At 40.7% G+C, this 26,859-nt stretch overlaps 1 protein-coding gene across 10 annotated transcripts in view; it reads left to right on the top strand.

Moving 5' to 3' along the window:
• Nucleotides 1-26,859, top strand: part of Atp9b (ATPase phospholipid transporting 9B (putative)) — a 180,676-nt gene that overhangs the window by 91,928 nt on the left and 61,889 nt on the right. For all 10 annotated transcript variants that reach the window (XR_011375904.1, XM_070038816.1, XM_070038811.1 and 7 more), the window contains 2 exons: nt 15,673-15,833; nt 26,631-26,773. Coding sequence is in view for 9 of the 10 variants with exons in the window: in XM_070038816.1 (XP_069894917.1) it covers nt 15,673-15,833; nt 26,631-26,773 (304 nt within the window). In the remaining variant the exon portion in view is untranslated. The remainder of the gene's footprint in view (nt 1-15,672; nt 15,834-26,630; nt 26,774-26,859) is intronic.

Raw genomic sequence — 26,859 nt, 5'->3', positions numbered from 1 at the left:
TTATTTCCTAGGCAAGGTGAAACCTCCTGGGCTCTATGTGATCTCTATCAATTGGTCAAAGTCAGGTGCTTATTCTTCACTGGGTTTTCAGACCCTAGGCCTAAACCCTGTAGTCCCATGTTTGGTCCAACTGCTCTTCCCCCAAATACAGAATAGAGGCCAGTGAAGAATAGAGACAGGAGACTGATTACATGGCCCTGGAAAGAGGGTAGTTAAGTATATCTTCAGCCATCTTTTGAGGCACAGACATTGGCCTCAGGTTGTATAGGGAGAATTCAGGGAAGGGATGAGAAAACGATGCTACACAGTCTCAAGCCACAGGTATGGGCTGGTTGCCCATTAGCTCCCTCTTGTCTCCTGAGGCTTGGTGGTGGGTGGTCTGTGGCTCTTGGCTGTTCTCTTCATGGTGGTAAGAAGGCATTCCTGTCTGAGAAGCAGTTTGCCTTTTGTCAGATGCTTTTTTTTAGAGGCAGGGAGGCAGTGCGTGACTGTCTTATTCACAAGCCCAGTAAAACCACCTTTTGAGTTGCATCTTACAGTAGAACTTACCCCACACCTCTCCCACTCCATGGCCCCCCTGCTGAGAGGTCTTCCACCTACATGCTATGGGTGGGTGACATGGAATCCCCTGGGCTGCAGCTGGTTTACATCTTTGAGTGCAGCGTGGTTTTAGGCTACATGCACACAACTAATGTAACCTCAGTCTCAGGCAGGAGGTCCTCCCCAAGGGAGCAGTCGCCTTCCACTCCGGTCTGGTCCAATGCTGACTTGTCATGGTAGGCTTGCCTTTCCCTCCCCCTAGGATACACAGTGTCTGGGCTGAAACCTGGTTTCCTAATATTTCCCTGTCAGCTTTCTGGCTTGCCACACTTCTCAGCTATCCCTCTGTTGTGGGTCTCAGTTCTCACTTTTGCCCTCTAAATACAATCTCTCCTTTGTTTCTCAGACAGTGTCAGCTGGAGAACAACTTCTTAGTTTCCACACAAAACCACAGGTCCTTGAGATGTGAAAAGAATTTCAAGATCTGTCTCAAAAGGAGAGTCTCTCAAGGTGAAAGTTCAGCAAGGATGTATTTTAGAAAAATAGTCCAAGTAGGGAGAAATGGAGAAGATCCATCTCAGCCCAAGTTTTTATGTTTACGTGTTTGTAGAGTTGTTTTTGCCCGTGGTTTGAACAGCGGTCACACTTGCCCTCTTCCCCAGTGGTTAGTTCATCTCCCCGACCTCTGCAGAGCCTGCTGTGCAGAGGCCCCAGGCCCAGTGCAGCTCTGCAGGTCACGTGCTCATGCACAGTGGGTGTGCCTCGGACCCTCTTCTTGCATTGGTCTATTAATCCTTTTCTGTGCTAAGACTTTGATTTCTGTGGGCAGTTTGATTTGGATTGCATTTAATCACTATAGAACTTTGGAGAGGATTAACTCTTATAATCTGCAATCAATGAATATTATGTGTCCTTTTCATTAATGTTTTGTGATGTTTCTCTGTAAAAGTTTCATACAACTTTGGTTTATTTGTAGGCTGAATTTAGTTTGGCTTATTTGAAAATTTTTAATGCTCTTTCACTTTTAATACTTCGATTTTTTTGTTTGCTGCTAAAAATCCCATTTGTTTGGGGGCTACATTTTTGTTTTAAAATGGCAGGAGAGCTTTTCATTTCCAGACAGGTTGTCCTGTAAGAGATTAGGTTCCTGTCCTTTGTGTTGTAACCACAGATACGGGAGTGTTCAGGTACCAAACACTTGTCATCTCAAGACTCACTTTGTCTGGCTAGCTGTGCTTTTTGTTTTTTGTTTTCTACTTTTTAATAAAGTTAGCAGCCAACTCCAAAGTAATCTCACACATACTCTTAGTCAGAGTGGTGTGTGTTGTGTTGTCAACCTCCTGTGTGGGGTGGTTACTGCTTGAGTCTTGTGCAACCAGACCAGGGTCCCTTGCTTGCCATAGTTCACATTGCTGCTGTTCCTGAAGGATGCAGCTGACCCTGAGCACTGGGACTCAGTTGATGCTTTGTTCTTCCAGACCATGGTGGAGACAACTTGTTAGACAGACACAGTCCAGTCTAGACAGGACTCTCTCCCCATCCTACTACAGAGTTGGAACAGCAGGAAGGATGTCTCCCTCCTCTTCTTTCTACTAAGGACCAATATGTCCTGGTGATGAAGCTGTCTTTACAATTGAATGGCCATCAAAAGGGGAAATACCTGCAGTGTCATAAGATGCAGAGGCAGTTTTCATAGCTTTAAACAAAAAGCAAAGGTAAAAAAAGACCAAAGGAGAAAGGTGCACTTTTCCCTACCTAATGAGAATAAAAATGCAGCAGTTGACATTTAAAGTAGCAGTTATTATGAGTACATTGCACGCCTAGAATAGGAAAGAGACCTCTGGAGAAGGGCTCCCGAACACCTCCTGAATTGTAAAAACCATGTATCAGATGTGAGGAAGGGCCTGTGTTGCTAATTGACCTGACTTTTGAGGGTGTTTTATGTGAAAGTGTCTAGAGTTGTGGTGGCCCTTGAGGGCACAGGCAGAGGCTGGCTGGTGCGGCCCAGCCGTCCTTTCATACCACCACGCCCTAGTGCCAGCACACACTAAAGCGAGTCATGGATTTAAAGACACATCAGCCTATGCTGAGTGCCCCCAGTTGGTGCTGGGGCTCAGGCCTGTCTCCTGTGACAGGCTACTGGGGATGTGGCCTGAGGGTGACTTGTCGTGGTGACAGAATAGTAGGAAGATTGTATGACTCTGTATGCCACAGGGACTCCGGTGGTCTTTGAGGAATTAATTCATTTAGATTTTAATCATGGTGCCATTTCTTATACTTGTTTTGAGAGGAGATTAAAGAAAAAGTAGATTACCTGCAGTGCATCATTGTTTAATAGGGCTAGAGCTTATTCAAACATATTCCTTCACTTTTTTTTTATCATTTAGAATTTTTGCCCTGTACATTGTATGATTATCCTTTAGGGGGATGTATTTCTAACCTTGCTGTTTGCTTGAGAGCACTGTGTTATGAGGCAGTTGATCTTCTAGTGCATGCTGTAACAGAAATGTGAGGCAGACAGCCTCTTCTGAAAGCCTGGAAAGCCTGCATGGTTTCCCGGCCATGCCAGTACACTGCTGTGGCCTCTCACGGGGCCAGCTGAGTGGCCCTTGGTACCTAGATCTCAGTCCTTCTCAGACATGGTGTGCAGTGGAGCGTGTTCTGGTCAGAGTCTGCTCTCCTCAAGTGGAAGGGAGCCAGGCAGAGGAGGAGAGGTTTTGCTGGTTGCCTCTTCCTGTAGCCCACTGGATTACAACACAAAGTCACTTTATTTAGTCTGGTCTTTTTTTTTTTTTTTTTTTTTGCCACATTTAAGTAGTAAATAAGATTCATATAGCCTTTGTCTCATGAGCCTACTGAAAACCTGGGTAGTTAATAATGTGATGATCACCACATCTGATAATGAGAGTAAAACCAGTATCAGTCCTGATGCGTGTCTGTGTTGGCTGACTTTTAGCAATGGGTAAGGAAACGGAGCCAGAGGAGGTGGTGGGAGCTGCTGGGAGCCACGTCTGTGTCACACCCCAGGCCCCAGGCCCTGAGACGCTGGTCAGAAACAATAAGCTGGAACGAAGCCAGGAAGGCTAAGTAACAGATGTGTGAGGGCGCTTTGCAAACTGTGATGGGCTATTGGGTTGTAAGTTGCTAAGGTCGTAAAGGGAAAACAAGTGAATCATCTAAATTTGTTAAGCAATGTAAACCAAAAATTAAGGGATATGTGCTAGTTATTAGTTACCTGGGTGGAATAATCTTGTCGAAGTGAGTTACCCATTTCCTGTTTTTGTTTTCTCAAGCATTTTTGCCTCTGTATAAAACAAAAATGGGTGAAATCAATACTGAACTGGCCCATCTGCATCCCCATAGGAAGGCTGCAGTCTTCCTGTAAATCTTACCAGTTCTCCTCTTCTCTGTTGAAGCCTAACTACAGTATCATAACACTTCACTTCTGAGCTGGAAGCGTTGGCAAACCCCCTCTCAGATTCTAAGGCCTTTTCCTAGGTTGCTGTGGCTAGAAGAGTGAGCTGTGCTTTGTCTGCCCTTGGTCCTGGCATCTGCTGTTGGTCCTGGCAGGTCTTGCTGTTCCTGTCGTGTTCCGACCTACCGTTTCAGCCTGGTTGCTTATGAGGTTTCCGAACAGGTTCCTGCTGGGAATAGGGCTGCCTCTAGGGTCAGGACATTATAACCTGTTGACTCTATTTTGGTGTAAGACAATTTGCTAATTACTAGGATTTTAGCTCTTTCGGGTTAGGGCAATCTTTTCGTCATGTGGCATGCTCATTTTTAACAGCTACTATGTGTAATTACATTTAAAATAAGTGCGCTTCCAGTGCCTTAACAGCATTTGGATATTTGTGCTGTGACCTAGCAGTTGTCTTCTAGTGGGTGAATAATTAATTTGTTTCTAAGAGCTTTTGAGTTTGATGGTTGCCTAACACAACAGTTTCCTTGTGGAAGGTTTGCTGGCTTCCAGTGACCCTTCGCTGCCATCTGGTACAAATTCAAAGTGCCTCTGTCATCTGCTGCTAATTGCTGTCACCTGCACATTTCAGCCTCTCATAACTGAGCCTGTTGGGAGCAAGACACATACTGCCTTTTGGAGGTGCTTCTTGGGAGCCTGCCATGCACCCTGCAGAAGGGGTGCAAGGACAGAGGGGAGTCACCAACAGAAGTGCTTTAATACCTGAAGTATAAAAATAGCAACTGTTTTGTGAAGGTGATTGATTCACTGAAGCCAAGTGGTTTGTCTCTTTTATGATTTGCTTTAATGGCTCTGGTGCTTAGTAGCCTATTTAGGCTGGTGAGATTGTTTCGGAGACATTTTGCAGAAGACTTCTTTAATCCTCTTTCCTAAGCTGATAAGCTTTTGTAGGGGCACTGCCTGTAGCACTATGTTATATTAATGTATTTTACTTGTAATTTAGAGAACAGGAAGAATACCCTGATTTGAAGCCTAACTGTTCCCTGTGGCACTGGCACAGCTGATAATCGTGAACGAGAAAGATGTGTATATCAAATAGTTTACAAAATGAAGCCAGCTGTGTTTCCCTACATACTGTGGCTTCCTGACATGCATCATTAAACCTTATTAGCTACTTCCTTTACAAAGATTCTTGTAGTCTTGAACATCGCATATTAACATTTTCTGCCCCTCCAACTGGAAATTATTTGCTTTATTGTAGAGTGTCAACTTGCTCTAGTTTCTGATGCGTTCTAATTGGTACTTTAGAGTATAATCATCGTGAGATACCACGCCATGCATTTCTTTATTTGGAAATTAATACAGACCTTTTCACTTTATCTGTCAATCTGAGCAACTTTTCACACAATCCCCAACTCTTGGGATTGCTTACAAGCCATTAAGTATGAAATGGTTCATAAAATGTCTCTGAAGACATAAAGTGAGACAAAAATTTTAGATAGTTTAAAATAGTGTTACATTTTGCCAAGATACCAATAATACAGCTCTCAGACAGTTTAATAATAAAAGAGTGATTAAGCAAGATGAAAAGTTTATTTAACCATATTGCCGTATCATTTAAATTTTTCAGCAAATTTTCTGAATTACGCTTTCCTTACAAAATAATGAAAATCAGAGTCCTCAGACTCTGAAAATTAAGATACCAATTCAAAGTATTAAAAGAATATGCTAAGTTTCATTCTTTTTTCTCTTTCTTTGCTATTTGCGTCCGACGTTCTGATGCACTGTCTTAAAAATTAAAATGTTTACCTCCTATTAACTTGTTGTTAATCGCTAGTTAAGCTGATGTGGGGGTGGGGCAGAAACTGGGCTGAACCTAGTGACTTTGGCCTAGATGATGGTAATTCTGAGGGGCCTCAACTGCTGGCCTCTTTTTTAATATCTTATCATGTCTTTAATGTAATTATAAACAGTACATATGAATTCAATTGCCGGGAACTTGATGAACTAAATAAAACAGTCCTAGCTTGGGTTTCAGTAAACATTTTAGTCATACATCTTTGAGTCAGAAAATGGCTTTTGATTTAAAAGCACTCTTGATCATTTTAACCTAGTGATAGGTGCCTGGTACCTGGAAAATGGGGAAGAAGTCTTCAATGGTCTATGTATCACACAGGTGGACACAGCCTGCAGGGAACATGGGAGGCAGTGTGGACATGCTCTTTGACGTGATGGCTACCTTTGGGTCATTTCATCTCATCCTGTGCATTTCCTCTTTTATACACTTCATAGTTCATTTTGTTATTTCCAAAGGCACTGTTACTCAGAAGGATTAGCTACTTTGAGTGCTATGCTTAGTGTCAAACCAGACTTTTAGGAAACTATTACATAAAACCTTTTACAATGGTGTGCTTAGTAAGTTTCCTTGCACAACTACTAGATATGTTGTACTTGTCAATATGTCAGAAAAAGAATATAGATGTCCATGTTTTGAAAGTGACCACTATAAAACTGATTATATTACAAAGACTTCCTCTTATGAAGTTAATGTTCTCTTTACTCACAAAGATGTAACCACTCTCTTTCCTAACAAGTGTATGAGGAAAATAATCAGGTAGAAAGGCACCTTCTCCAACAGCACAGTTTCCTAAGTGGCCATGTCCAGGTGGGCACTGACGAGGGAGATCTCGCCTGGATGTCCGCGCAGGCTGCTTAATCATCTGCACTTGGATTGGCAGATGATGACTTGACCCCGGGGAAGGAGCAGTTCCACGTGTCTTTTGTGAATCCAGCCTCTCCTGAGCACTTGCAGTCCAAAACAGGAATAATTCCTTCAATATCGCATATTCTGACCATTCCAAAAGTGCCAACTAGTTATTTTAGCTGATTGAAGAGTCCAGTGTTCTCTCAAAGGAAGACAGACATTGTACTTGAGGATTTCAGGATGCCGTGGCATTAGAAGGCTAACTATACCCAAGACTATTTCCTATTAGGTAATATCACTTAGAGGCCTTTTTAAAAATATATTTAAACGGACATCTAAGAGTATATTTTAAGGATGTGTCATCCTTCCACCCACCTCATCCAACCCCACTGCAGTCTCTAAGGTATTTAAAATAAAGGACTTGCAACATTCAGGGGTAATAAAGAGAGACATAAACACACCTTCCAAAATTAAAAACGTGTCCAATAGTATAATTTCTTCAGTTGTGCTATTAAAAAAAGGTGAAATAATTTAAATAACTTTAAAGAAAGCCATGGTCTCTTCTTACTGTGTCTCTGAAGGCTCCTGGTAAGAACCTTCCTTTTACCAGGTGCCGGTGGCTCACGCCTGTAATCCCAGCTACTCAGGAGGCTGAGTTCTGAGGACCACGGTTCAAAGCCAGCCAGGCAGGAAAGGCCTTGAGACTCATCTCCAATTAACCACTAGAAAACTGGAAGTGGCACTGTGACTCAAGTAGTAGAGCGCTGTCCTTCAGCTGAAGAGCCCAGGGACAGCGCCCAAGCCCAGAGTTCAAGCCCCATGACCACCCTCTTCCCCCCCCCCCCCACAAAGAGAACCTTTCTTTTATAGTATCAGGACCATTTAGAGTTACATATGTGTGTGTGTGCACGTATATACATTTGTGTATATATACAGATACACATTATGTAAATACTTGTACACATATAGATATATAGTGTTTCTGAGGAAGAGAAAGAATTCCCAAGAATGTGGGCCCCCTCTGTGTGTATGAGACAGAATTACCAATCAAAGCCCGGGAGCCAGGGAGGAGACAGAAAATCTGGAAACCAGGCCAGCAGCAGGAACTGTACCTTCTTGGGTGACCCAGAAATTTTTTGTTTCAGTGATAACATTGCTGCCTGAACTTGGGGTATTCTGTTTTCAGACAAAAAGGATTAAAGAGTAGAGTTAAATACTATTTGTAAAATGTCTGTTGAAATACAGTATTACCAAAATAAACTGCTTATTAAACTAAATTATAAACCTAATGCTTGTTTTCAGATTCTGTATATTTCTATTAATTTTTTCTGGTATTGGTGAGTAACATAGGCATTTGAAGTAATTATTTTAAATTAGAGAGTGGGGGGCTGGGAAGGTGGCTCAGTGGTAGAGCGCCTGCCTTGCATGCCTGAGGCCCTGGGTTTGATTCCTCAGCACCACATAAGCAAAAAGGAAAAAAGCTGGAAGTGGCGCTGTGGCTCAAGTGGTAGAGTGCTAGCCTTGAGCTGAAGAGCTGAGAGACAGCGCCCAGGCCCAGAGTTCAGGCCCCACTACTGGAACCCCCCCCCCCCCAAAAAAAAAGTTAAATAAATAAATAAATAAGAGAGTGGGTCTTTGTAAAACAATTTAAAATTGACAGCTTCTATTCAGGACATTCAAATCATTTACCAAGCTGTGGTTGCAATTTTATAGACTTAAGTCTAAATCTTCAAAAAGTCTTGGTAGTACAGTGTTACTGTGCTGACTCCTACAACATCTTAAATTCCTTCTTATCCAAGATGTTAAGGACTGTAAATGTTGTCCAGAATTCTGTGCGACAAAAACTATCGTGGTAGCTCTCTGGCACAAACAAATCTCTTTTAATTTAAGGTACTGAATTGTCTGAATTAGATGGAGCTGGTTCTTTTTGAGAGCAGATTTCAGGAAGACTATGCATCGGCCTGGAGCTCCCTCTGCTGGCGAGGCCTTAGGTCTACATCACACCATGCCGTGCCGTGCCATACATGCCACACTCCAGGTTCTTTCTTCCACATCTAGAGCATGGGGCTGGCCCAGGAAGACCGTGCTTCAGCCTGGAGCTCCCGCTGCTGGTCACGCCACACACCAGCTCCAGGTTCTAGAGCATGGGGTGCCCATGAGACCTCAGCGAGAGAGGTGCTCAGCTTAGCCGAGCACACTTGGGAACGAGCCATTCTTTGGTTGAGCCGCCTCTTATCTTTTATTCCAAATAAACTATGTGGAATATTATAATCTAGATCTGGGATGACATGCTTTAGAACATTACGGGCTTATTTTAGCAGTCAGTGGTGGATTTTATTAGCATATGTTAATTATGTATAGCAAGATTTCACTATAATATTTTCATACATGAATATAATGTATTTTTTCATATTCATTCCTCCTATCATAATAATGGATTTTAATATTGTTTGTATAAAGTAAAACTCAAATTTCCCAATAGTATATGATCTCTTTTTATACTTTCCCTTCATTCCTTTTTGTTGTTGTTGTTGTTGTTGTTGTTGCCCATGGGGCTTGAACTCTGGGCCTGGGCACTGCCCCTCAGCTCTTCAGCTCAAGGCAAGTGCTCTGCCACTTGAGCCACAGTGCCACTTCCAATTTTCTGGTGGTTTATTGGAGAAAAGAGTCTCATGGAGGTTCCTGCGCCGGGTTGGCTTTGAACCACGATCCTCAGATCACAGCCTCCTGAGTAGCTAGGATTACAGGTATGAGTCACAGGCTCCTGGCTCATTTTTGTTTTAAGTATAGTTTTGATATGTCACAGATGAGAATATTTGAATGAATTACAGTTATTAAATTTCAGCTTACCAATGTTCTTAGCCACTTTATTACCTTATATCTGGTGGGTTTTGATTAGTAATCATATTGTAATAAAAGTCTTGACATCAGTAAAGGCTGTCAGAAGTTGGTAGCACCAGGTTATCCAACATGAACAAAGTTGGCACACATTTTGAAAAGGCATGCACACATGTGTATGACTTGTGCTTCTTTCAGGCATTACCGACACTTACGATGTGCTGGCAAGTGGATATGTCTCAGGCGATTCTAGAGCTAGCACGAGGAAGGCCAGCACCTCTGAGCCAGCGGGGAATGTGTCTGCAGGTTCCAGCAGTCATTCCTCCGGACAGTGCTGTCTGTACACCTGGGGCTGCCCAGAGCTTTGTCTATGTCACCTCTTGTGAGGCTCTGTCAGAAGCTCCTCTTGTCCTGTGTGTTCTGCCTTTGGTATGGAGAGTAGTTTTACTCCTTTGTTTCATAGCTGATCCTTGTGCTGATACTTTTTAGCTTACATAAAAAATATGATGTGGCGTGCCAGTGGCTCACACCTGTAATCCTAGCTAGTCAGGAGGCTGAGGTGGGGAATCATAGTTTGAAACCAGCCCAGGCAGGAAAGTCTCACAGACTCTTATCTCCAGTTACATCACAGAAAAAGCCAGAGAATGCTAGCCTTAAGCAAAAAGAGCTCAGTGATGGCACCCAAGCCCAGAGTTCAAACCTCAGGACCCCATTTTCTTTGTAAATAAATGTGAAATAGTCAAGAAAATTCATTGTATATAATAATTATAGCAAGACAGGAAGGAAAATCCATAAATTCTAAGTGAAGAATTATCAAGCAAAATTTGTTGGTCAGTGAAGAATGTAGATGATGAAGTATTCTTTCATAATATATTTTAAAATGTGTATTGTTTAAATACAGATTTTGGTTTTTAAATTTTTAGTTAATATGTTGTAACTTAAGCCTAGTCATTCTAAGTCCCTAACTTAGGGAGCTTTTAAAGCACAGAATATTGAACTGATTGAGTATAATGGCCAAAGAAACTATTCTTCCTCTATCAGTGATGTGGTAGCCAAGCACTAGTGGGTACATCTTGAATATGCAGCCAGATGCCTTGCTATGGACAGTTAAGACTTAGTAGCTCATATCCAGAATGACTATATGAATACACCAAAGAAGAAGGAAAAAGGTTATATGGTATTAAAACTTCCTTTAAAGTTATTCGTGTAAGACTTAGAAGTACTGTACAAGTTTCACCTATTTGTTTTTTAAAATTTTAACAAGGATTTAGTTTTGTAAAACAGGATTTTCAAATACTAAAATAAATGGAGAAAGTGAAAAAGGCCTTTCCTACTCCCTCTGAAGGAAATGAAAGATCTGAAAGTCATTTTTTTTCTTATTTCTTAGGATTGTTCTAAAAGTGAAAATACAGAACTGAGTTCTTCAATGATATTGAAAAGGAATATATGCTTTTTGTAAGAATCTCGTGTTGTTATCCCAATATCAATGTTCCTCATTCTGAATGAAGAACTTGAGCGTTGACCCATGAACAGTTCATCTGGGAAAAGATAAACAGACATTAACAATGATGGCTCCTTCCCTAAGCAGTCTGTCATGTAACAACCGCCTTCTGATGTGGAGGAATCTTGAGTGGGTTGATTTGGTTTAGGGCTTCCCTCTTGTTCAAATTGTGTTGTGTCCACAGGGAGATATAGGACATTTTAAAATAATACTTAGAATTAGCTCTTTGTTATATTGTCTCTTGTCATTTTGCTATTTTAAAATGCTTCCATGTAAGAGTAAGTACTGAGAGACCTAGAAGACAGGTTAGAGTATTTTAAAGTGTACATCCTTTTAATCCAAGAATGACATAATCACTAGTGATATTTATGCTTCGCACTTTATGGGCCAAAGGTTTTATAACATCAGACTTTTGTTTCAGTTAGGTGAGTACATTGATTTCTTAGGAACTTTGGTAGTATGCAGAGAGTTTTAAGTTTGAGATGGATGAGAGTGGTACTATGTTACAGAGATAAGGTCCCATTCTCATTTGTCCATGAGTTCATTTAAAAAGAAGAAGGGGAACCCTGACTGATCTTTTCTTGATTAAGCAGGAGAACACCGTATTTACCCTTTATTGTTGGTATAAACCATTATTTTACTGAGAACCATTAGCTATTTAAAACTTGGTACATAAATTAAAGAGGAGCTAAATGGATTTGTGATCGTTGCCATTAGTAGCATTTTAGATTATACAGGCAATTATTGTGTTCATTATCCTAGAACAGCCCCTTTACAGAGCCATTGTGGTTGTCTTAGACATTATGCACAAATTTTCCCTTGGAGATTAAAATTTCCAGTAGCGTATTTAATTTTGTTATCACAGTTGTTTCAAATAAAACAAATATTATGACAAGTAGAAGAAAATTTGCTTTACTAATATAGGAAATTACAATAAATGTTGAAAATTGCTTCCTAGTGTATTTATCTTTTCTTAGCAATCATAATTACTTCAAGTGATTAATAATATATTTTATCTCTGAAATCATAGTGAATTGTTTGTGGTCTGTTTAGGTCTTTAAGAAACTTACAAGAATGCAGAGATTCATGTCAAAACTTGCCACTTTCTGAGATCTGCTACTTTGTATTGTTAACTAGAAATGGTTAAAAAAAAAAAAAAAAGACTAGCAAATGTTGAAATGCACAATTTCTCCTCACCATGCTTCATCAGAATTGACCACAGCGTCCTGATTGTGTTATATACAATATAGCCTGCGTACCCTTCTGTTGTGGGAGGAGCAGCCATCATGCAGCACAGGCCACCTGGAAGAGCACCAGGAACAGTTCGTCACTAAAAAGTTGTCATCACTGGCTTCGAGTTAAAAGGGATGAGAAAAATCATTTTACTTGGCTTCAGAATTGTGGTATTCACTAGTCCACAGTTGACTACATCCATCTTGGTCAATTAGAAAGGTATTAATGCCTTGAATTATCTGAATATCCATGTGCAGTGGGCTGCTTTTAATGTTTCCATTCTCTCATGTGGCATTTTTTTTCAAAGGAAACTTTGTATTCATTTCCGAGTGGATTTGTCCCAGCTTTGGGTCTTTCGCTGCTATGATGCAGAGTATAAAAGTGTGAGGTAGTTGTTATGCATTTTGCAAGACAGTAATTCTTTTATTTTATTACAAAAAAAAAGACCAACTCTGGAAGGCCAGATTAAATCATTCCTTTCACTTTTTAATGGGATTTGGATGAATAGAGTAAAATATGCACTTTGCATTCATTGATAGCATCTTTAGGTTGAGGTAATTGAGTCCCTTTTCCCTGACTGAATGAATAATGACTTCATCTGATCCTCAGTGGGGCCTGAAACTTAGACTGCTTTTGTCACAGCAGAAAGATTGGGGCTTTGAAACATGCTCTACTTCCCTGGCTTAATTTTTCTTCATTTTAATCCAGAACCTATTTTTCACAATAATTCAAGCATAAACCATGTAGTAGTGAAGTGGCGGAGCTTGTACGATATTTGTCCTCCTTGTGCTGCTGTTTAAATGGAGCTGATAAATCAGCGCCGGGCCGGGGCTGCCCTGCTCTCAGGGGAGGCACAGTCTCGGCACAGGAGAGGAATTTTCAGAATGGGTTGAATAGAGTTTCTTTCTCTAGGGAAGTGGAAGGTTTACTGTTGAGGTGCAAGACCTGGAGGTAGACAAGGGTGAGGGAGGGAGTCCAGTGATGGGGCTGGGCCGGTAGATGTTCCTGAGGGGGACAAGGCAGTCAGGACAGGGCTGAGCATTAGAAAGCAACTTGTGCTTTGGAAGAAAGGCGGGCTTGAAAGGGTTTCGGTTGGAAACGAGCTATTGTAAGTGCTGCTCTGTGCCTGGGCAGAGTAGTAGCTGTGTCCTGCTTATGGTCACACTAGAGACAAGGAGATATTCTGGATAAAACCCATGCTTAGTTTGAAGTCTTAGGAGTCTTGAGTGGTAATGAGAGGACATAAAGTGGACAGTGAGACTAGACATGGATGAGCTGGACAAGGTCTAGCCGGGGAGCCCTGCGCTCCCAGCCCGCGCTGACCCAGCCACACTGTACACACACCGGCTGACCAGGGGTCCTTGTTAAGATGACTTGTTTCTATGGTATTTTGAAGTCACGGTGTGCTTATAATTACCAGCTTCAAGACAAGAATTAAAACAGCCTGGTCAACAAAGAAAACTTTCATTGTGTAATTCATGTTCTCTCTCTCTCTCTCTCTCTCTCTCTCTCTCTCTCTCTCTCTCTCTCTCTCTCTCTCTCTCTCTCTCTCTCTCTCTCTCTCGACGTATATTACTTGTGTTCATTTTATTTTTCCTTCTTCACTGACTTCCTTGCAGGTAAAAGAATTTAATATAAACATTGTAAAAATCTAAAAAAGAGAATTTAATATTAACTCATTGTTGTACCTTTACAATTTAGCACAAAATATCATAGCCATGTAATGTTGCTTTATTTTACAGTTAAAATTTTACAGTTTTAAAATTACAGTTTAATTTTTGATACAAACTCTAGAAAACATTTTGTTTTCCTTTCTAACTCAAGCTTGTCACGGTTTCTCGAGAGTTCATGGCAAATAGTCATCAGAACAGATAGAAAAGAAAATTATGAGTTGTGGGAAAGACAGCTTTCTGTTGTTCAAAGTTAGGTTTTCAGAAGGCACTATAAATACTGGATATTAGCTTCGCTAATAGCTTTTTAAATTGATGAGTTAAGAGTATATATTACCTCAAGTTTTTTCAAGGGTTTGAAATTCATGTCTTGGATTATTATTGTTATTAATTATTTTTGTCTATAGGAGGGTTTGAACTTGGCCTTACAGGTACTTTATCATTTGAGTCACACCTCCAGCCCTGATGTGTGAGTGTGTTCTCTGGTGTGTTCTCTCCCAATAAGTTGTACCAGATGAGGGCAAGCGGAGGTTCAGGGAGATGCCTTGCTTGACAGGACTCAGTCTGTGGTTGGTGTTTCCTAATCAGGACACACCCTGTTCCCAGGCCATGCTGTACCAATGGCTGCAGCCACCACCTCCCCCAGCCACTCTTGCTCAGGATTAGTACATTTGACAGACCTGGACCCCAAGCAAGGCTTGGGGTCATATAACTAGTCACCAGAGAAATGGGATCCCAATGCATGTGACCACAGCAGCACTACCACGTACTTCTGCCTCCAGAGTCCTGTGAGGAAGAAATTGCTGTGATCCCTCTTTGACATTAAGGAGATTGAGGCCCAGCCAGTCCAGGGTCACACAGCCAGGAAGCAGAGCCCACACAGGAGTGAGTGGCGTCAGGGACCCACGAGCCCCAGGGCTCTGAGCCGAACTTGCAGATTTCAGCCTCCCACACATCTCCACCCCACACATTATGGGGCACTGGGGGCTTTCAGTGTGAAACAGCAGTCAGGATCGTCCGCAGAGACTGCCGCAGCCCAGCTGGAGTTCCATGCATTAGGAGAGCCTGTTCTCATAAAGCAAGGGCTGTTTGTGTGGCCAATGCTCACTCTTACAAAGAACAACCAAAAATGAGCTGCTTCTTACTGACATGATTTCCCCTCCATCATTTTCAACCACAGGGTGACTCTGAGCATAGTGTGTTGTTCCCGGAGAACCTGATGAGGAGAGGGTTATGAAATCAAGCATGCCTTTATCAGAAGTTTACCATTCTCATCAGAAATCCTTACAAAGACTCTGGCAGGAGAGGCTAGCATGCACTCTGTCCTGGTGCTTGGGAACCTCAGTCTGAATTAAACTTGAAGGGGATGTGCAGAGATACACAGCGACAACGGGACACTGGTCTGACATGGTGCTTTGCTCCTGAAAGAGCCGTTTCCAGGCGAGGCCCTCAAGAAACAGTGCACACCCCACTGTGGGCCTGCTGCTCTTAATCTTGGGTTCCAGGCGGCAGTGACAGCACCATGAATCTACTTCAGCTCAAGTAGTGAATTGTCTGTTCTTACTGAAGATGTTCTAGAAATTCTGCCTCAGTCTATAAGAAGTTTCTCAGGAGAAAAATACAGTTTTGCATTTCGTTATAATAAAGGTTAATATAGTCCTTAAGAAAGTTTCCTCATGCCAGAATTATCGTGTAATACTATTTGTAACATTAGAGACAGCCAGCTTGGATGTATAATCTTGTATTTCTATTTTGTTTTCTTTTTTAGGTTGGTTTGCTGGACCTTGAGCTCAATCAGCTGACGAAGGCACTGTTTCTGGCTTTAGTTGTTCTTTCTGTTGTTATGGTAACCTTGCAGGGATTTGCAGGCCCGTGGTACCGCAATCTCTTCCGGTTCCTCCTCCTCTTTTCCTACATCATTCCTATAAGGTAAGTTTAAGAATTAGATTTAAAAAAAAAAAAAAACCCTCTGGATTCATAGTGAATGGTTTTGTTGAAACTTTGCTTTCTGAGTTGTGAAAGAAGTGTTCAGAAGGGCGCTGGGTGTGAGGACCCGTTCTTTAGAAAGGTTGATGGGTTACACTCAACTTTATTAGAGACATCATGCTTCCTGGTAGGGTGAAGATGCATTAGCACTGTCATCTCCAACAAGTGGAAATACTTCTTGTTAAAACATAAATTGAATCTGAAAAAGTAATTTTAATTGGTTGCTGATGTTTCTAGGGCTTTAGAATCTCTGTGTGTGTTATTATAAAAGTTAGAACATTTTAAGTTACCAATATATAAAAGCTGGGTATGTTGCTAGGATTGTACCCAGGAGGATGAATCCAGAGGATCTAGAGTTCAAAAACAGCCTAGGCTGTTGCTTCAAAAAACAAAACCAACAGAAATTACTTATATTAAAAGGAAGATCTAATACATCTTTCAAGTTACTTAAAATATTGAATAAGGCAGTCTTTAAATATGAACCACTTTTCAAAATTATGCCCTCTATAACTAGAAGTTAGAACATAGTTATTAGATGTCTTTTACTAACTGACTTAGCATGTAAACATCCAAAAATCCATTGCATGTGTTTTCAGGAATGATAGTTTTAAATGAAATACTTTAGTACATGATGAAAATGTTTCATAAAAATGATGAAAACCTCAGGAGTCCTGAGTAAAGTCTGAATTTAGAATACCCACCATCTGTAATGCTAGTTAAGGTAACAGTGTTGCTGGGGTCCTTGCTGTGTCTGTGTCTGAGTCACTGCTATGTGACCTTTGTCACTTCTTTACACTGGCCTGGGAATGCTGCTCTCACTAGCAGCAGGCTTTACCTGATGGTCTGGCCCAGGATGCCTCTTTTCTTCTCTCCTGGAACACTGACTGCTTCTTGACTAGATTCTAGGCACCCATAATTAGTCCCTTCCTGTCACTCCGAGTTCATCTGAGTACCTCCTCAGAGAGGCTATTAGAGCCTACCAGGCAGCACCAGGCTGCTGTCCTACCAGCCTTTGTAGTTGTCTGTGATCCATGCACTGTCTCTGTTGACCACTTCTTCCCTCCATTAGGCCCCAAGACCGTGGGGTCTCGTTGGCCTATTGGCTTCAAGCATGAGTGCCAGGGTCAGATGGTATGGTATGCAGAGACGCTCCAAGGCCTGCCTGCTTTGGGAAAGTAAGAGTATGCAGATTTTTGTAATTGTCACACAAGCACATCTGTGAGTGCCACAAGTAAGCTCTGTAGCATAGTCTTTGTCCCCAAAAGTCTCTCAGTCTCTTTTTTTTCTTTTCTTTTTTTTTGGGGTCCAGTCGTGGGGCCTGAACTCTGGGCCTAGGCGCTGTCCCGCAGCTCTTCAGCTCAAGGCTAGCGCTCTACCACTTGAGCCACAGCGCCACTTCCGGCTTTTTTCTTTTTGCTTATGTGGTGCTGAGGAATCGAACTCAGGGCCTCAGGCATGCAAGGCAAGCGCTCTACCACTGAGCCACCTTCCCAGCCCTCTCTCAGTCTCCTGAGTCCTGGGATTACAGCAGTATACTACCACATTTGGCTTCTAACTTTTTAATTATAGTTTTTTCTATTAACCTGAACTAGTCCCTGTATTTCTATTCTGATCGTTTCCCTAAAAATTTTATTAAGTTTAAAGTTATCTTTATCTTGGCTTTTTTTTTCAGGCAATGTAAGGACCTTAAAATATTTCCACTCTAGCCTGTTCTGTGTCCCATTCTGCGTACATACTGCTCAGCCTTTTACTTTTATTTTCCCTCCTATTTGTAGATAAGGCTTGCAGCCAGCCGCCTCTGGGCCCTGAGCTTCTCCCATCGTCCGTGTAGCAGAGAGTACCCACAGCGAGGCTTCCTCCTGCACATCCAGGGGAGTCTGTATCCAAGACAAGAGGGGCTTTGAGCAATGCAAGTGTCACACACAGAACGACCATCTCACAGATTCTTGTTTGAAATAAGACAGGATGTAGTATTATTCCTTTTTTTGGGGGGGGGGAGAGGGAGATCTGGTTGTGGGGCCTGAACTCTGGGCCTGGGCGCTGTCCCTCAGCTCTAGGCTAGTGCTCTACCACTTGAGCCACAGCGCCACTTCCGGCTTTTATCTTTTTGTTTATGTGGTGCTGAGGAATCGAACCCAGGGCATCAGGCATGCAAGGCAAGCGCTCTACCACTGAGCCACCTTCCCAGCTCCATAGTATTATTCCTGTTCAGTCTTAACTACTTTTTATTTGTACATAAGCAACATAAGTAACGCGGGTAGCATATGGTGAGTGCTGTGGTCAGAGAGTAGTCAGCAGCTGGTGCTCTGGGCACTGATGGTGTAAGGAAAATGCACACACAGACCCATGAAGTACGTATGCCTGGGTGAGCCCTGCCATTCAGAGAAGTCGTGGGGCTCAGGAGAAAGGGCTTTTGTAGATTGGTAATGGTTTAGCTGTGAGCTTGGGAATGACGGCCACCAGAGGAGACGTGGGGAACATGTTCTGGGCAGAGGAGGAGGATAGGGTCTTGCCGGCTGCAGCTGTGCACTGCCTGGTGCTGTGCACCTCCCTCTCTGGCCCTTCTTCCATCCACCGGTACAAGGTGCTAGCACCCACCTCTGTTGAGAGGGTCATCTCCTTGTCCTGTCCCTTTTTCTTTGGTAAATCACAATTACTTCTCTCTTGCTTTTATTAATTATGTTCTTTTAGTTTATTCTCTTCTTATGGAGTATTCTGTTATGTTACTTTCCTGAAGGCTTCTGAACCTTATTCTTTCTGATTTCTACACTGCTTCCATTAGGGTTTTTACTATAGTTTATTGACTTTCTCCAGTCATCTCTTCTGTAGTAAAATAATAATATGAAGAGACCCTTTTTCCTTTATCCATTTAGTAGGGAAACTTAATTAGTTATAAAAGTAAATCCATGATACCAATTTTGCTAAATCTGATTTCTATTGTTTTCATAGATATGTTTGTAATAAATACGAAAATACCTGATACAAGAAAATAAGTCATAATCTAGGTAAATTATATAGGATCTTTTAGATGTTTATAGGCTTATCAGTACAAACATATACATATATACACACATAATAACATATTCCCTCTTTTCAGTCTTTGTATCCTTTTTAAATATGTCCTTACAAAATGAAGAAGATGAGGGGCTATGTACAAGTCTGTCTTACTCAGGTTTTTCAGTGAGAATTTTGTATTTAGCACACTTAGTCAAGTGCAGAGTTACTAGACAGAATTATGTAACTCTTCTGCTTAGCTCCCACATATCTCTTGTTGTTTCAGTGTAACTTTACCTTGTTTTTTCACGGAGAATGCAATTATATGATGTAGCAGAAGGAATGAGAACTGGAAACTGTGAAAAGTATGGGACACTGATTTAGTGAATTGAGGGTTACATTGCATTGTTTTCCTTCTTGCAAGTCAACATAAAATAAGGAGAACCATACATCTCAGCATTTCCTAAATACACTTTGAACTTTTGAAAGTATGCAATCTAGAAAGTAAAATATTTTCCCCTGTTGTTCTAACACTGTTAAAAACTTCAAGTTTATGAAAATTAAGCTATTTAATAAAAATTTCTATATATTAATATAATTTTGAGTTTCATATAATTTTGTTAGACTATTATATTTTCCTTGAGGTTAAATCACTTTTGTTGTTCTAAAATGACCATCTATTCCCTAAATTCTGTGCATGGTTTTTTAACAAAAACAACCAAGAGAATTAATTCTTGAGAGCATACCTGAAGTACAGTCACGTGGGGCATTTGTAGCCTTCGTCTCTGCAGCATCACCTCTTTTGTGCACACTCCGTATTTTAGTCGATAATCTAAAAATTGTCTTATCAGTGCGGGACCAAATAGATTTTTCACTTCGAATGAGGCATATACAAGCAATAGTGGCAAAAATGTGTTTGACAAAGATAATGGTACCCATTCTGAGACACATTCTTTTTAGTATGTCAGGCGCTAGAGCATCCCTGTGGGAGGCTTGACAGTGGCATGCCCAGAGCCCCTGGCTTGAGAAACAGTCGGCAGGCGTCCTGCTCAGAGCCTCCTCGAGGAGGCCAGGCTGTCGAGAAACAAACTTCTGAAGGTTGATTGCAGAACGCTCTTAGGGATTTCCTCCTGTTACTTTCAGGTCCTGTGAACTTTCCAAGACCTTTTATGGGCTCTGAAGACAAGCACCTTCACTACATCTCTTCTCCATAGAATGCTAAGTGAAAACAGTATTTTCAACTTTCTTACACCTAGGAGTGGTATTCAAAATTGATTATTTTGGGGAAATTTGGAAATTTTAAGAGATAGTAAAGGGATACTCACTATTTGGAAAGTATGGACATATATTAGAGAGAAGACATGGAATATGGCTGCACAACATTTTACTGAAGAGGAGATAGATTAGGTCCATTAATCAAAGATCCGCTCAGCCTTCTCAGAGAACACAGCTGTCTCATGTTGACTTAACTTTGCAGCGAGAGTTAATCCTTAGATGTAGTGAACAGTTGACTGTTAGAGGAACACATTCTGTTTCATGCACTGGTATCTGATGGTATATTCTTAGAAAGGCCTTGAGCTGTCACTGGTCAGGAGGGTATTTGATTGTCTTCTAGATGTGAGGCGTGGCGTGCCATTCCGTGGACTTTGTTGCATACTGCAACGTGAGCTGTCGTGGTTCCTGCAGTTTAATAGGACAGTCTGATTTTTATCCTTCTGCTTTGGGGCAGTCATCTCATCTCCTTTTTTTCCCTTGCTCCTTCTCTCTCTTCACAGGGAGGACAAAATATCTAAAATAGTGTTATTTCTGACTTACTCAGACCCTTCCCCCCAAAAGAAACATACAAAGACAAAATCATTAAAAAGTTTATGCTGCTTTTTTTCCATGCATGCTAGGCCCACACTCGACCACTGAGCTATGCAACTTTTTTTTCCCTATGGGATGTGTTTGTTATTTTCAGATATCTCACTAGATACATTATAGCTATATATGTGAAGATACACATGTATAGTGTTTTCTCTCTAGGAAATAAAATAATCCATTTAATCTGTTGGAGAGGGGAAAAAAAGGCATTCAATAGCAGGTTGGCTAAGGTACTCCTTTTTCTATCCTTTTGAACCCAGAGAAATTAAGAACTTTCTAAGATTAGGGAACCCATGTGAGAGATTTCTGTGATAAAGCATCTTTTCTAGGTTTTAAACACATTGGAAATGTTATGACAGAGAGAGAAAGGACTGAGCAATCTGGTTTTATTATACCATTCTCTATCCCTCTCTAAAGCTACATATAACAGCCATCCAGCATGTGAGCCCGAATGTTCAGTGTCAGTACGCGCTCTTATGTTGCAGAGTTAAGTTGGAACACGTGCTTAAGAGGGTTCCTTTAAACTTTTTCTGTCATTTATATTGTCTGTTTTTATATGAAGAAAATCTTTCTGTTACCCATTATCAGTTCCTTTCTTATTTAAAAAAATGAGGTTTTGTGACTACTAGAGCTTGTCTCTAGGCCACATGAAGATTGTCTTCTGTTTATCTTTTACAAAATATGTTTTCCAGTTTCTCTTTGTACTTTCTAATTAATCCTCAGCTCTTCACATATTCTAAATAAATTTAGAATAAATCCAGATTTTAGAATAACTTAAACTTTTAGTTAGTGATGTGAAAGTTTTTTTAATGTGATATGTGGTTAGAGTTTCCAGACCCCATTTTCCCCCTGTATTTATTATCTCAGCATCCTTCATAGAAAGACTCTTCCCTAGGGAATTGCTGTCACCTCTGTCACCTGAGGCCTGTCTGGAGAACTTGATTTTGTTTCTGTGGCCTGCATGTCTATTCCTGACCAAATAGCAGCCTGTCATAAACATATCTTTGTGATAAGTCATTATTTGACACAAGGCTTTCCTTGTATTCTTGAAGAGTGCTTGGACCCTTCTTGGTCATGAATTTGGCATAGTTCTTAATTTAATTTAGGTCCTTAATTAACATTTCCCCACAGAAATGAATGACAATTCTTATTAGAGCAATTCTTAAATACTTGGTATTTTTAAATACCATTGTAAGTATTTTAAAGTCCTATTTAATATCTCTTTATTGCTGGAATAAAGAAAATATTTTTTTTTAATTTTTATTTTTTTTGTGTGTGTGTGCCTGTCCTTGGGCTTGAACTCAGGGCCTGGGTGCTGTCCCAGAGCTTTTGTGCTCAAGGCTACCGCTCTCCTACTTGAACTACTTCCTGCTTTTTGCTGGTTAATTGGAGATAAATCTCCCAGACTTTCCTGCCCAGGCTAGTGGCCAACTGTAGTCCTCAGCGCTCAGCTTTCTGAAGTAGCTAGGTTTACAGCTATGAGCCATAGTGCTTAGCAAAAAATATTTTATTAAATATATGAATTTATGGATTTGGCACTTAATCAGAGTATGTTGAATTTTCCCTGTGTAATTGTGTCATAGGAAACAATGACAGCAATAGGTTTGAACTCAGAGCCAAATGCGTTGATATGCTACTACTTGAATCATACCCACAAGCCCTCAGATCTTACATTAGGGTCTTTAATTCCTTTTGAATTGACTTTTGCACAGTGTGAGAGAGAGAGGACTATAGTTTCAGTCACCTGCATGTGGACGTCTAGGTTTCCCAGCACCATTTATTAAGGAGACTATCTTTTCTCCATTGTATGTTTTTGACATCTTTATCAAGAATCAGGTAACTGTAGTTATGTGGTTTTATTTCTGGGTCTCACATTCTAATCCTTGGTCTATGTATCTTGTTTTTGTTCAGTACGAGGCTGGTTTTTGTTACTATGGTCTTGTAATATAATTTGAAGTCAGGTATTAGGGTACCTCCAGCATTGTTCTTTTTGTTCATGATTGTTTGGGCTATTCAGGGTTGTTTTGTGTGTGTGTGTGTGCTTCCATGTATATTTTAGGATTTTTTAAATTTCTGTGAAAAATGTCATTGCAATGGTGATGGGAATTATAATGGTTCTGTAGATCACTATCAGTAATATAGCCTTTTGACAATATTAATTCTGCCAGTCTGTAAAAAGTGGGTGATCTTTCCATCTTGTAATGTCTTCTTTAATTTCTTTCTTCAGTGTTTTCTACTTTTTTTTTTAACCATAGAAGTCTTTCACTTCCTTAGTTCGGTTTATTCTTCGATGTTTTATTCTTTTTGAACTGTGTGAGTGGGATTATTTTCCTGATGTCTTCCTCTGCATGTTCACTGTTGGTGTTTTTTTTTAAGCTATTGATTTTTGTATATTGCACTTGTATCTGCTGAAAGTGTTTATCAAATATAAAGATTTCTGGTAGAGTCCTTAGGGTCTTGTAAGTATGGAATCATTTCCTCTGCAAATAGGAGTAGTTTGACTTCTTCCTTTCCTATTGGTACTCCTTTTATTTCTTCCTCTTGCCTTACTGCTCAGCCTAAGAATTTAAGCACCAAACTGGATTAAACTAGAAAGAATGATGAGAAGAATAGATGTTGTTTGTTTGCCCTGTAAGGCAAGGGAGTGAGCGTGTGGTCCTCCACTGTTCTGTTTGTTAAAGGCATTTGTTCCACGGACGGCCATCTACCCAACAGGCAGCAGGCCCTGTTAGTTCTGGAGATGCAGGTGCCCCTCCATGCCGTGCAGGCGTGCTCACACAGGGAAATGACATAATGTGTGCTACCACCCAACAACACTAAGAAGACTTCTTATAAAGTAGCATATCTGTATCCATTTGGCTTTGTAATTTGCAAGAAAAGGTTTTGATGACTTGTGATAAAAGTTCCGATGAAAATTACTTCTGTTTTCTTTTGCTCAGATCAGACTCTGCGTGTGCATTATTTCGGTAGATTCATTCCCTGAGGAAAATTGTGTGCATATCTTATGCTGGAGGGGGGACTGGCTCACCTGGCAGTGATCAGTGGTGAGGTTTAATTGTAACAAATTAGAGCTTGGATATAGCCAGCATCCTGGGGCCTGAATGGGATCATATCGTGTATTTTAGGTAACTGCACTTTAGATTTATTTGGCTCAAATTACTTCCTCAGTCCTTTTTGTAACTATAGGATTTAAATATTTAGACAGGAAACTACCATTAAGGCAATCATATATCCTAAAATTTAGTTCATGTCTTCCATAGCAAAAACTGGATTTTTAATGTTCTTATTGATAACATCCGTGAGCACACTGTTGGCCCAAGGTGATTCATTTTCCTATTTACTAGCAGTAAAGGTCATAAATGTTCATTTAATCATCAGAAATAGCTGGAATGGGTGGGTCAACAACAGTTTCACAGTTCCTGAATAAGCAGTAGATGAACTTCAAGGGCCCTCATGTTTATTCCCCACCAATCTTTAAATGTGAGACTTGAATATATTTTGTGGAATCACAGATCGTGACTCAGTTGATATTTTACAGTTGCGTAGAGGTCTAGGTTTTGAAATTCTTCAAAATTAGGGCATTGCATCGGATGCCAGTGGCTTATGCCTGTAATTCTAGCTACTCAAGATGCTGAAATTTGAAGGTCACTGTTTGCAAGCCAACCCAGATAGGAAAGTCCATGAGACTCTCTTCTCCAATAAACTTCTCAGAAAAAGCTGGAAGTAGCACTGTGGCTCAACTGATAGAGTGCTAGCCTTGAGCCCAAAGAGGTTCAGGGAGAGTGCCAAGGCCCTGAGTTCAAGCCCCAGGACAGGCCAAAAAAAATAATAAAATAAATTAGGGCATTGCTAAGAAGGAAGTTAAGCATAGTGATAAAAATTATTCTATTAGCTTAGTATTTGAAATAAGCATCTTACAGACTTTTCACATGAAAAAGCAGATTACTTCATTAATACTTGATCAAAATATACTATATAACTCCCAGTACATGTGACACTGCCACTCTCTGTATAGGATTATTATCTTAGTTAAGGAAATACACATGTTACTGTTTTTTACCTTTCTGTGGGTGCTTGTTCTATTTATTTTTGTACCCTAATGATGCTTTCTTTAACAACAGAAATTATTTTATTAAGCAAAATATTGCTCATGGTTGAGTATAAAGGGACCTTGAAGATGTTTCTTTAATTGCTACTAATACCCAGGGCCTCTTGCTTTCACTCCGTTTTTGAATTTGACTTTTGCACAGGGTGAGAGAGGGGCTCTACTCACCTACATGTGGACATTTAGTTTTCCCAGCACCATTTATTCAAAAGACTGTCTTTTCTCCACTGTATGTTTTTGACATCTTTGTCAAGAATCAGATAACTAGTTGTGTGGTTTTGTTTCGGGGTCTTGCATTCTACTCCATTGGTCTACAAGTCTGTTTTTGTTCAGTGCCAGGCTAGTTTCTGTTACTGTGGTCTTGTGATACAATTTGAACCTCTAGCATTGTTCTTTTTGTTCATGATTGTTAGGGCTATTTAGGGTTTTTTGTGCTCCCATGTGCATTTTAGGGTTGTTGTCACTGGAATTGGGCTGGTGCTCTACCATCTGATCTGTGCTTCAACTTCCATCTTTTTGCTAGTCAGTAGGAGATAAGGGCCTCTCTCTGCCCTGGCTGGCTTCAAACTGCAATGTTTACATCTCAGCCTCCTAAGTAGCTAGGATTACAGGTGTAAGCCACTGTCTTTAATAAAGACTTTAGTTTTTATGTTTTTTTTAAAGATGTAAATTCTGGACAGGTAAGGCACAAGTTATAAATATTTAATGCTCTTTAACATATATACTTCACTGATTATGATTTCTAAAGATTTTTTACACATGTATTTATTAATAGACTAAGTCATATCAGTAGGTCCCAAAATTTGATTCTTAGCAAATCCTCCCAGTGGTATATGTATCTGCTGGTTTATATAGCATTAAACTAGAGACAGTATTTTCCAAATGATCTACAGGGAAGAATTGTGCCATGCTCGCTTGCAGGATGATACAATTTTGGTATGTGGTGCCGTGTCGCCGCCTTTTACTAGGCCTGGAAAGTTCTCCTGGAGGTCATCTATTTCATTCCATACTTTAGGTGGAATTATTTCAGAGTTGTCTCAGGTAGAATGATCCATTGTGTGTTTTAAATTACAGTCTTTATCATACAGCATAAAAGATGAATATTAAAGATAACTAGAAAGTAGAGACAGGGCTCTGCATTGATCCTGTCACATCCTACTTGTTTCTGGGTATAGACGTTCAACCCACATGAGACATTCAAAATAAATAGATAAACTTTAAGACCCATTTTTTGTATTTATTTGCCATAGCCCTTACTTTATTTCCTTAAGCATGTTTATTCCACTGTCCTTTGAGCTTATAGTCCTTTGGGGCTTAAGGGGGAACTTAGAATCTTACTTCCTCTGGTTCTATAACACATGCAGGGGGAGGAGCTCACACTTTTCTGTCACCTTAAAATATCTGGGATGTAAAACCATTTGTTAAATACCCACAAATTTAAGTATCTTATAAGTCTGAAATCACCAGGTGCTAGTGCTCACGCATGTAATCCTAGCTATTCAAGAGACTGAGATCTGAAGATCTCAGTTTATATCCAGCTTGGGCAGGAAAGAGAAAACTCGAAGTGGAGCTGTGGCTCAGCAGAGCTCAGGGACAGTGCGTAGGCCCTGAGTTCAGTCCCTACAACCAACAACATCAACAACAACAAAGGCTGAAATCAGACTTCCTAATTTGCATGAAACTTAAGAGTGCATATAAGACATGTTTGTTTACATGATACTATGAGTGTGCTTATATGGATTAGAAGCACTAACGATAGCAATGTTCTTCCTTGGCAGTCTGCGTGTGAACTTGGACATGGGCAAGGCAGCATACGGATGGATGATTATGAAAGACGAGAGTATCCCTGGCACGGTTGTTCGTACCAGCACCATACCAGAGGAGCTGGGACGTCTGGTATACTTACTGACAGACAAAACAGGTAGTGCTCTCGTTTGCTTGCCATATGACACCCAATCAAACATACTCTAGTTGCACTTGCCCACACATGGATGTGGGGTCATCATA

This window comes from Dipodomys merriami, unplaced genomic scaffold (genome assembly GCF_024711535.1).
Source record: "Dipodomys merriami isolate MVZ:Mamm:240054 unplaced genomic scaffold, mDipMer1.0.p SCAF_297, whole genome shotgun sequence".
Taxonomy (NCBI): Eukaryota; Metazoa; Chordata; class Mammalia; order Rodentia; family Heteromyidae; genus Dipodomys; species Dipodomys merriami.
Note: the sequence above shows the minus strand (reverse complement) of the source record. Positions and strands in the feature narration are given on the sequence as shown.